Below are 12043 nucleotides of genomic sequence, written 5' to 3'. Positions count from 1 at the left end.
TATAAGTGTGAGGAGGGTAGGGGTGTTGGGTGTGTGTGTTTTGTGTGGGGGGGGGGGGGGGGCAGCACAGCGATGATCTGCAATTTGATGAGAGGCTCATTTTTCTTATTTTGCGGCTCTCATACAGGCTTGGTTATTAGAAGGATGAGTTTAGCCCCCACAAGACAGAGATAATTAAAGAGAGAGAGAGAGAGAGAGAGAGAGATAGGGAGAGAGAAATAGAGAAGGAGAGAGAAAGAGTGAGAGATAAAAAAGGGAGGAGGGATGCGCTCTTTAGAATTGCTTATTGTCCTTATGATATCCCTGGGCGAAGCAGTATTATTCTCTGCTGAACTCTCTTTCTCATTCTCTCTCTCTCCATTCTCTTTTTCATTTTGTGCTGACACTATAATTATTGCTTTAAGAAAAGTATAAGCAACATTTTTTCAAGGTTTTATTAAACATCATCCATAATGAATTAATGCGCTGGAAGAATATCCTCTCCAATATCCTCCTTCTCACTTTGCGTCTCAATATCCTTATCAATAATAGATTACTTGTTTCAGGAAACTAGGTGTATGTCGTGCGTCACTACTTCACAGGAGAGGCATTTGAACGTAAACGTTTTAAAAATCAAAATCAGTTTTTTGGCAGAAATGCCTTCTGGAACATGTGAAATTTCAAAACGTGTATGCCATCTGTAAATACTAATACAATTGTTAAGTATTTACGAGCCTGGTTGGTTTAGCCACGGAAAAAGACAGGAACCTTCCCGCTAGCAATGATTGGCTGAGATAATGGATGGAATGGACATGCCGAGAGATGAGTTCGGTTTGGTCTGCCATATAGCACGCTTCTGTCTATAACATGAGCTGGTCAGTATGTGTAGGTAATCCTTTCTAACCCTGATATTTTAAAAGATATCACACAGTAGAACTGCAAAAGTGTTGCTCTCCACTTTCTGGAGGGCCGAGTTTTGAAATCAGTGGAATGCCCGGTGGAATTAGAGTATGATAGCTAAGGAGATGGAGAAAATTATGTTGTTTCATTGCAAATATGCAGACGGAGTCGAAAAGAGAAGACACAGAAGGCTGTTGTATAAAACACCTGTCTCAGGATTACATTTTCAAACTAAGGGCAACCATGGCATCCGTGACAGAGAGGGAGAAGCGTCCATCCATGTATACGAGTAAGAGAGTCTAGCTAGCTACATTTTCAGATATTATACATTTCTAATTTTGTCATTTCAATTCAAGTTAAAGCATACTGTTAGCTACAGTGAGGGAAAAAAGTATTTGATCCCCTAATTGATTTGGTACATTTGCCCACTGACAAAGAAATGATCAGTCTATAATTTAAATGGTAGGTTTATTTTAACAGTGAAAGACAGAATAACAAGAAAAAAATCCAGAAAAATGCATGTCAAAAATGTTTTAAATTGATTTGCATTTTAATGAGGGAAATAAGTATTTGACCCCCTCTCAATCAGAAAGATTTCTGGCTCCCAGGTGTCTTTTATACAGGTAACGAGCTGAGATTAGGAGCACACTCTTAAAGGGAGTGCTCCTAATCTCAGTTTGTTACCTGTATAAAAGACACCTGTCCACAGAAGCAATCAATTAATCAGATTCCAAACTCTCCACCATGGCCAAGACCAAAGAGCTCTCCAAGGATGTCAGGGACAAGATTGTAGACCTACATAAGGCTGGAATGGGCTACAAGACCATCGCCAAGCAGCTTGGTGAGAAGGTGACAACAGTTGATGCAATTATTCGCAAATGGAATAAACACAAAAGAACTGTCAATCTCCCTCGGCCTGGGGCTCCATGCAAGATCTCATCTTGTGGAGTTGCAATGATCATGAGAACGGTGAGGAATCAGCCCAGAACTACACGGAAGGATCTTGTCAATGATCAAGGCAGCTGGGACCATAGTCACCAAGAAAACAATTGGTAACACACTATGCCGTGAAGGACTGAAATCCTGCAGCGCTCGCAAGGTCCCCCTGCTCAACAAAGCACATATACAGGGCCGTCTGAAGTTTGCCAATGAACATCTGAATCATTCAGAGGAGAACTGGGTGAAAGTGTTGTGGTCAGATGAGACCAAAATCGAGCTCTTTGGCATCAACTCAACTCGCCGTGTTTGGAGGAGGAGGAATGCTGCCTATGACCCCAAGAACACCATCCCCACCGTCAAACATGGAGGTGAAAACATTATGCTTTGGGGGTGTTTTTCTGCTAAGTGGACAGGACAACTTCACCGCATCAAAGGGACGATGGACGGGGCCATGTACCGTCAAATCTTGGGTGAGAACCTCCTTCCCTCAGCCAGGGCATTGTAAATGAGTCGTGGATGGGTATTCCAGCATGACAATGACCCAAAACACACGGCCAAGGCAACAAAGGAGTGGCTCAAGAAGAAGCACATTAAGGTCCTGGAGTGGCCAAGCCAGTCTCCAGACCTTAATCCCATAGAAAATCTGTGGAGGGAGCTGAAGGTTCGAGTTGCCAAACGTCAGCCTCGAAACATTAATGACTTGGAGAAGATCTGCAAAGAGGAGTGGAACAAAATCCCTCCTGAGATGTGTGCAAACCTGGTGGCCAACTACAAGAAACGTCTGACCTCTGTGATTGCCAACAAGGGTTTTGCCACCAAGTACTAAGTCATGTTTTGCAGAGGGGTCAAATACTTATTTCCCTCATTAAAATGAAAATCAATTGATAACATTTTTGACATGCGTTTTTCTGGATCTTTTTGTTGTTATTCTGTCTCTCACTGTTCAAATAAACCTACCATTAAAATGTGTCAGTGGGCAAACGTACAAAATCAGCAGGGGATCAAATACTTTTTTCCCTCACTGTAGCTAGCTAACGTTAGCTGGCTGGCTTGCTAGCTAACATTACGTGTATGATCTGTGTACTAATATTATTCGTATCTCAGAGCCATTTGCATTGCTAGTTATAGCCCAATGTTAGCTAGCTAGCTAACATTGAACCTGGTTGGTTAGCTACCTGCAGATTCATGCAGGGTAGTAACGTTATGAGTTGGGATTATGGTTAATTGTTTAGCTAGCTAGCTAGCTAGCTACATGTCTAAACAAAAGACTCCACTATGCAAGTAACCATTTCACTACACCTTCTGTATCCTGTGCATGTGACAAATAAACGTTGATTTTATTTGATATAGTATGTGTTTACCAGAAAAGGTAATGTGAAGAACATGACCTGCACCAAAATCAAATTAGGTCAATTAGTTAGGTCAATGAGACAGTGTCCAAGTTCAAAAATGATCCGGTAGAATGCCCTGCTTTTAGTTAGTCACACTCACAACCGTAAGCTATTTTCTGTTATTGGCTCACTATTAACTTGTAAATAATGATCTTGTTGTGAGATTATTTTCCTGTAATAATGAAGACAAATGAGCTAAAGTGAAGACGTTGTCAGCTATATGATATGGTCATTATTTGAACTGGCTAGCCAGCTAACTTAACATTAGCTATCTAGCTAACAAGCTAGAAACGAACCAAAACATTGTTTATAAAGTTGCTTTTAGTTGTCTGGTTTGCTAGATTGACATATACTAAATACATTTTTTAAACGGGTGGGTTTATTGGTGTTAAAATACACTAGTTATGCTATTTTGGACCACCTGGTTGCTGATGTCATGCAGTCTGTAGTTTTTGTGTTTATACTTTTTCATAACGACAATGACAAGTTTGATGTCGGACAACAATAGAATGTTCATGATGTCACTGCGACAACTGTCGATAGACGTAGTATAAACCAGCCTTTAGTCTTGAAATCTTTGGTTGTTTAGTACATGGCCTCACATGTGAATCCTTAGATGGGTGGGGCTAAGGCTTAAGAGGGTGTGAACAATGCTGAATGGGTGTAGACAAAGAAGAGCTCTCCGGTAGGTTTACCAAAACATTCAAGGTCCATTTTCTCAAAGGTGAGGTTACAAGTTTATCAACATTCAAAGCAGAATTACTTTCCCATTGTTCCTCAACTGTAGTGTACGATATACAATTTTCTAGCTCTGAGTCTCGACTTTTATCCAATGTAAAAAACACAATTTCAAATGTTTCTACATAAGACCAAGTCGTCACATATAGTCTGTTGTTTTCTAGAAAACATAGCTTATTTGTGGTTCCTGTACTATTTGGGCCTATAGGACAGTGAGTGGTGAAAGTACAGTACTAAGTAACGGCAGAGCTCGAGTTTGGTGAAACATGGGCATTTCTGAGTGATCCTCTTTCTTTTTATGGGATAGTTATGCTGTGAAGTGTCCTTGGGGTAATATGTTGTTGTTTTTTAGTCCCTCAGTTGATCACCTTCCCCTGTTATGAAAACAGGCTGAAAAGCATCAGGGTATGCTCACATTCTATGAGTAACCTAGAGGATGAATGTTCATGAAAAGCGCAGGCACGCGCATACACACACCTGTCTCGCTTGTGTTTCTTTCCACTTTTCTTCTTCTTCTCTTTGCGGGAGGGAGAGGAGCTGTCGAACCTGGGGGAAACATGGGGAGAGAGAGACAGCTCAGAGGGAGGGAAGGATGGAGAAAGAGAGAGAAAGAGAGAGAGAGAGAGACAGCTCAGAGGGAGGGAAGGATGGAGAAAGAGAGAGAAAGAAAGGGAGAGAGATACAGCACAGAGGGAGGGAAGGATGGAGAAAGAGAGAGAAAGAGAGAGAGAGAGAGACAGCACAGAGGGAGGGAAGGATGGAGAAAGAGAGAGAGAGATGGAGAGAGAGAAAGAAAGAAAGAGATGAAGAGAGTGAAAGAAGAGCAGTCCTACACAATAAAGCTTATAGATTGTTAAGAAAATGTAGCAAAGCACACCTCTAACCTTGCCTTTATTAATGATATAGCAGGGCCACTCATACATTATTTCTTCAGCGAATTGTCTGTACTGTCTAAGAGAACAATGAACCCAGCCCTCCATTCTATTCTTTACATTTCCTCTAGTAGCTTTGCCAGTTCTCCTCACCAAGAGTCCTTGAGAGCGGCCAGAGATTTCTATGTGTTGTACGGGTCTCGATTCACCTGTATCCTTCTCTCCCTACAGTCGGTCTCTCACGCTCGCTTTCATCTGTAGCACTGCCTCTCTCTCTCTCTCTCTGTCTGTCATCCAGACCACTCTCTTGCTCCCTTACTCTTTTTCAATTCCAATCGGTATCTACCATCACATCGGTGTCCATGTCCCTGCCCATCTTCGTCTTTAAATGGAATACACACACACACAATACATATGCAATGATTCATCTAGTGAGGCCACTGACCGACTCCTTCTGCGTCCAGATTTCTTCTTCTTCCTCTTCTTTGGTTGAGGAGATGGAGAGCTGCTAGATTTCCTCGTCATTCTATGGTAGCAGAGAGAGAGAAAAAATAGAAATTACAGAGTTGGGGGGAAGGTGTTCAGTGAGTGAAACATACAAGCGTTTGTCATTACAGTAATCTTCAGTCACAAATACATTGATCAGCTACAGGCAAGATATTTTCCAGGGGAGCAAGCTTAATTTCCTCTGAGTGCTGTAACAATCCATACTTCATACTGCCTATGGCAATCTGGCATACAATTATTACTTTCTGGGAAAATCTCATTCTGATAATACAATCTAATTAATCCCTGGTGTATTGGCTATACTTCAAAAGACAAACAACAATGTAGTGTAGTGTATGTCAGAATGCCCTGTACTCAGTGTGTGTGTGTGTGCATTCTGAAGGCTATGACACTTGGTCTGAAGACCCCTCTTCAACTGTATCTAATCTGCATATACACTACATGACCAAAAGTATGTGGACATCTCATTCCAAAATCATGGGCATTCATGTGGAGTTGGTCCCCCCTTTGCTGCTATAACAGCCTCCACTCTTCTGGGAAGGCTTTCCACTAGATGTTGGAACATTGTTGCGGGGACTAGCTTCCATTCAGTCACAAGAGCATTAGTGAGGTCGGGCACTGATGTTGGCCGATTAGGCCTGGCTCACAGTCAGCGTTCCAATTCATCCCAAAGGTATTTGATGGGGTTGAGGTCAGGGCTCTCTGCAGGCCAGTCAAGTTCTTCCACACTGATCTCAACAAACCATTTCTGTATGGACCTTGCTTTGTGCACGGGGGCATTGTCATGCTGAAACAGGAAAGGGCCTTCCCCAAACTGTTGCAACAAAGTTGGTTGCACAGAATCGTCTAGAATGTAATTGTATGCTGTAGCGTTAAAATGTCCCTTCACTGGAACTAAGGGGCCTAGCCCGAACTATGAAAAACAGCCCCAGACCATTATTCCTCCTCCACCAAACTTTACAGTTGGCACTATGCATTAGGGCAGGTAGCGTTTTCCTGGCATCCGCCAAACCCAGATTTGTCCGTCGGCCTGCCAGATGGTGATGCGTGATTCATCACTCCAGAGAACGCGTTTCCACTGCTCCAGATTCCAATAGCGGCGAGCTTTACACTACTCCAGCCAACGCTTGGCATTGAGCATGGTGATCTTAGGCTTGTGTGCGGCTGCTCGGCCATGGAAACACATTTCATGAAGCTCCCGACGAACAGTTATTGTGCTGACGTTGCTTCCAGAGTCAGTTTGGAACTCGGTAGTGAGTGTTGCAACCCGAGGACAGACGATTTTTCTTCAGCATTCGGCGGTCCCGTTCTGTGAGCTTGTGTGGACTACCACTTCGCGGCTGAGCCGTTGTTGCTCCTAGAAGTTTCTCTTCACAATAACAGCACTTACAGTTGACCGGGGCAGCTCTAGCAGGGCAGAAATCTGACGAACTGAGTTGTTGGAAAGGTGGCATCCTATGACAGTGCCACGTTGAAAGTCACTGAGCTCTTCAGTGAGGCCATTCTACTGCCACTGTTTGTCTATGGAGATTGCATGGCTGTGTACTCGATTTTATACACCTGTCAACAACGGGTGTGGCTGAGATAGCCGCATCCACTAATTTGAAGGGGTGTCCACATACTTTTGTATATATAGTGTATGTGAAACGTCAAAGGCCACATGGAGAGGATGAGGTAGAGGTTGATTCGATTTCTCTCTCAAGAGTTTCTGTGCGCGTGCGTGTGTGTGTGTGTGTGTGTACCGCAGACCTTAATCGCTGACAGCATGGACTACATCCTCTCTGGAGGGCTTGGAGGTAAGCTCCTGTACTGGCAGGCCACCCACCTCTGCTCTCCTATCTGTGGCACACATGTGCTGTGTAGGAGCAGTGTATGGGACAGGCACAGTAAATAATATCATATTATGTATTATTGTAATCAGTAGACTTTAGGAAAAACGCATATAGCTTCTCTAGAGTGTAAAAGGTTACTTTGTATTTAATACACCCCTTTGAAAGTGAAAATGGAGGTACATTTCGCCAGCCCGGCTGAAATGGCACTATATCAGGTTTTGGTCAGCGAGTGTGTGTGTGTGATTGTGTTTTTGTGTGTGTGCGTACATGCAAATGTAAGTGTGTGTGTGTACTATACATGTGTGTGTATGAGTGAGAATACGTGTGGTTGTTCCATACCTATAACCGTCTTTATCATAGTAGTCTCCATGGCAGTCTCCGTCCTCCTGGTAACCTTCAGCCAGGGCTGGGTCGGTCTCCTCCTCACCATGCTCTCCATGGACCATGTGTTTGACCCTACAGGGAAAACACAGGTCAGAGGTCAGAGGTCACTGGAAGCAGCCAACGGGAGACCAGGGACCAGGAAGTGGATGTATGTGTGGTGAAAATGACAAGAACTGAGGAACGCTGCGGCTGCATGCGGCTCAGAACGACTCCAAAAATAAACCCTATATTCAAAACAAACGCCATCTCTCCCACTCACACATGCAGATGTCTGTGTTGTACTCCTACTCCCCCCATCCATTTCCCTTCCTAGCCTGTACCATGAGCCCTCTAGTGATCCATCACATCTGTCCAAAACAGTACACCCACACAGAGAGAGGGGGGATATGCTCCAGGAACACACACACACCTACAGTTGAAGTCGGAGGTTTACATACACCTTAGCCAAATACATTTAAACTCAGTTTTTCACAATTCCTGACATTTCATCCTAGTAAAAATGCCCTGTCTTAGGTCAGTTAGGATCACCACTTTATATTAAGAATGTGAAATGTCAGAATAATTGTAGAGAGAATGATTTATTTCAGTTTTTATTTATTTAATCACATTCCCAGTGGGTCAGAAGTTTACATATACTCAATTCGTATTTGGTAGCATTGCCTTTAAATTGTTTAACTTGGGTCAAACACTTCGGGAAGCCTTCCACACGCTTCCCACAATAAGTTGGTTGAATTTTTTGTGAAGTGCACCAGTCCCTCCTTCAGCAAAGCACCCCCACAGCATGATGCTGCCACCCCCATGCTTCACGGTTGGGATGGTGTTCTTCGGCTTGCAAGCGTTCCCCTTTTTCCTCCAAACATAACGATGGTCATTATGGCCAAACAACAGTTCTATTTTTGTTTCACCAGACCAGAGGACAGACCAGAGGACTTTTCTCAAAAAAGTACAATCTTTGTCCCCATGTGCAGTTGCAAACCGTAGTCTGGCTTTTTTATGGCGGTACCTTCAGGCATTTGGAAATTGCTCCCAAGCATGAACCAGACTTGTGGAGGTCTACAATTCTTGTTATGAGGTCTTGGCTGATTTATTTTGATTTTCCCATGATGTCAAGCAAAGAGGCAGTGAGTTTGAAGGTAGGCCTTGAAATACATCCACAGGTACACCTCCAATTGACTCAAATGATGTCAAGAAGCTTATAAAGCCATGACATCATTTTCTGGAATTTTCCAAACTGTTTAAAGGCACAGTCAACTTAGTGTATGTAAACTTCTGACCCATTGGAATTGTGATACAGTGAATTATAAGTGAAATAATCTGTCTGTAAACAATTGTTGGAAAAATGACTTGTGTCATGCACAAAGTAGATGCCCTAACCGACTTGACAAAACTATAGTTTGTTAACCAGAAATGTGTGGAGTGGTTGAAAAACGAGTTTTAATGACTCCAACCTAAGTGTATGTAAACTTCCGACTTCAACTGTACACACACGCATATGAGGGGTGATAAATGCCATAAATTAACCGTTGAACGTGTGAACGCATGAACATGTGTTTATTTTATTATAATAAAAATTACCATTCAACCAAGTTTATTTATTACAACAACACGTGAACGTCTGATTCATTCAATTCCAAACAGCTGTGTTAATGGAATTAACTCCACAATATAATATCCACTGTACTAAATGGACCCCTGCACTGTTTATCATCTGTCAAGGTGGGGGTTTATAATGCCTGTATATAAACACAACACATGAACCACTTTATAACATTGTTTATTGGGTCTACGTTAATTAGGTAAATGTAAAAAATGAATTGACCTGTTCGTTCATGTTAGGCTATTACATAAGCTATGAAGCGGGAACATATAGCAACATTCCATTACATTTGTGAGTTGAAACATGTTTGAATCTTTCTTATTAATAATCTTGTCACAATTGTTTGTGTGTGAGGGGTTGAGGCGGCAGGTTGAGGCAGTTGAGGCGGCAGGTAGCCTAGTGGTTAGAGCATCGGGACAGTAACTGAACGGTCACTGGTTCGAATACTGACGAGGTGAAAAATCTGTCGATGTGTCCTTGAGCAAGGAACTTAACCCTACTACTATGGCTGACCCTGTAAAACAACATATATCCCTGCACCTATCCTGTGTTTGTGACAATAAAACATTTGTATTTTTTTTGCAATGAAGGGGTGAGGGGTCCCTTTCGTAGCTATGCTCGTTTAGGAGAGGAGGGCAGCAAACCTGTTAATTGTCTGAGCACCACTGAGCACAATACGGTAACGCATAACAACCAAATATGAAATAACCACACACACACACACACCTTAGAGATAGATGCATGCCCTGGTCTAATTTAGTTAGACAGGTATAATCATTTTAAGCCTGAAATCATCTGAAGAGGTTTCAAATCAGTGAAAACAAGAACACCCTTGAAAGCTGAAGGGGATGGAAATAGACAAACAGCTGTGATTATTAAGTAGTGTTGGTGTTAGAGAGAGTTCAACATCAGAGTTAAGAAGAATGGGGATGGATGCTCTGGGTTTTCAATGTACAATTAAAAATAAAGGTGCAAGTTGGAACCAAATAAGATTCTTGAGAACGATGCCATAGGGCAGGGGTGTCAAACTCATTCCACAGAGGGCCGAGTGTCTGTGGGTTTTCGCTCCACCCTTGTACTTGATTGATGAATTAAGGTCACTAATTATACTGAACAAAAATATAAACACAACATGTAAAGTGTTGGTCCCAGGTTTCATGAGCTGAAATAAAAGATCCCAGAAATGTTCCATTCGCACAAAAAGATTTACATCCCTATTAGTGAGCATTTCTCCTTTGCCAAGATAATCCATCCACCTGACAGGCGTGGCATATCAAGAAGCTGATTAAATAGCATGATCATTACACAGGTGCACCTTGTGCTGGGGACAATAAAAGGCCACTCTAAAATCTGCAGTTTTGTCACACAACACAATGGCACATATGTCTCAAGTTTTGAGGGAGCATGCAATTGGCATGCTGACTGCAAGAATGTCCACCAGAGCTGTTGCCAGAGAATTTAATGTTAATTTCTCTACCATAAGCTGCCTCCAACATCGTTTTAGAGAATTTGGCAGTACGTCCAACCAGCCTCACAACCGCAGACCACGTGTAATCACGCCAGCCCAGGACCTCCACATCTGGCTTCTTCACCTGCGGGATAGTCTGAGACCAGCCAACCAGACAGCTGATGAAACTGAGGAGTATTTCTGTCTGTAATAAAGCCCTTTTGTGGGGAAAATCATATTCTAATTGGCTGGGCCTGGCTCCCCAGTGGGTGGGCCTGGCTCCCAATTGCACATCTAGCATTCCAGTGTTAATAGTAATTGTAATTATTTTGCACTATAGCCTATTTATTGCCTTACCTCCATAACTTGCTACATTTGCACACACTGTATATATATTTTCTGTTGTATTTTCTGACTTTATGTTTTTTTTACCCCATATGTAACTCTGTGTTGTTTTTATCGCACTGCTTTGCTTTATCTTGGCCAGGTCGCAGTTGTAAATGAGAACTTGTTCTCAACTGGCTTACCTGGTTAAATAAAAGTGGGTGGGCCTATGCCCTCCAAGGTCCACCCATGGCTGCGCCCCTGCCCAGTCATGTGAAATCCATAGATTAGGGCCTAATTTATTTATTTCAATTGATTGATTTCCTTATATGAACTGTAACTCCGTAAAATCGTTGAAATTGTTGCGTTTATATTTTTGTTCAGTATAGTAAGGAACTACCCTCACCTGGTTGTCTAGGTCTTAATTGAAAGGAAAAACCAAAAACCCGCAGAGACTCTGCCTTCCTTGGAGTTTGACACCCCTGCCATAGGGGAACCATTTTAGAGTCTCTGAAGCAGTGTTAATTTTGGCACTCTTTTAGTTTTTTGTCTAGTCTTAGTCATTTCACTAAAATAGTATTAAGTCTTAGTCACATTTTTGTCATTTGAATAATGATTTAGTCTAGTTATTGTCAAAATGACAAAAACTGTGGGCCATTTTAGTAAGGAGAGAGAGATGTTCCTATCCTACCATCCCCTGAGCTCAGGCTGAAATCAATGGAGGAGCATGTTGGAACTGAGATATGAGGAACACTTGGCAGTAGGGATAAAGACTGTCAAGTGGTGGTAGTTATTGCTTGTTCTGCAGAATCTGTGCGTGTTCTTCCTGGTCAGAATCACTAATGAGGAAGGCTTTTTGCTGGGCTCTGATCATGATTGTTCAATGAAGAGCAGACATTATGGCCTATGGGAGCAGAAGCATTCTGCTGGTCCTGCATGAAACAACAGACAAGCAAATTGCTGCTACTGCACTCTACTGCTCCTTATCCCCATGGAAACCACAGGAGGAAGTTATAAAGTACCTCTGGATTTAATTTATATTATGGCTGAAAATGATAACTGACCAAAAGCCCTGGCTCATTCAGAGTGTGTGTGTCTGTGTGTGTGTGTGTGTGTGTTCGTGTTGTGGCTCA

At 42.5% G+C, this 12043-nt stretch overlaps 1 protein-coding gene across 1 annotated transcript in view; it reads right to left on the bottom strand.

The window, feature by feature from the left end:
- Positions 1–12043, bottom strand: part of srrm3 (serine/arginine repetitive matrix 3) — a gene marked incomplete at both ends in the record, with an annotated part of 51712 nt that overhangs the window by 15622 nt on the left and 24047 nt on the right. The window contains 3 exons of the mRNA XM_084169902.1: positions 4425–4493; positions 5265–5345; positions 7498–7614. Coding sequence (XP_084026028.1) covers positions 4425–4493; positions 5265–5345; positions 7498–7614 — 267 coding nt within the window. The remainder of the gene's footprint in view (positions 1–4424; positions 4494–5264; positions 5346–7497; positions 7615–12043) is intronic.

The sequence above is a fragment of the Coregonus lavaretus genome, assembly GCF_964263955.1.
Source record: "Coregonus lavaretus genome assembly, chromosome: 10".
Lineage (NCBI taxonomy): Eukaryota > Metazoa > Chordata > Actinopteri > Salmoniformes > Salmonidae > Coregonus > Coregonus lavaretus.
The sequence above is the reverse complement of the archived record's forward strand: the minus strand, read 5'-3'. Positions and strand labels throughout refer to the sequence as shown.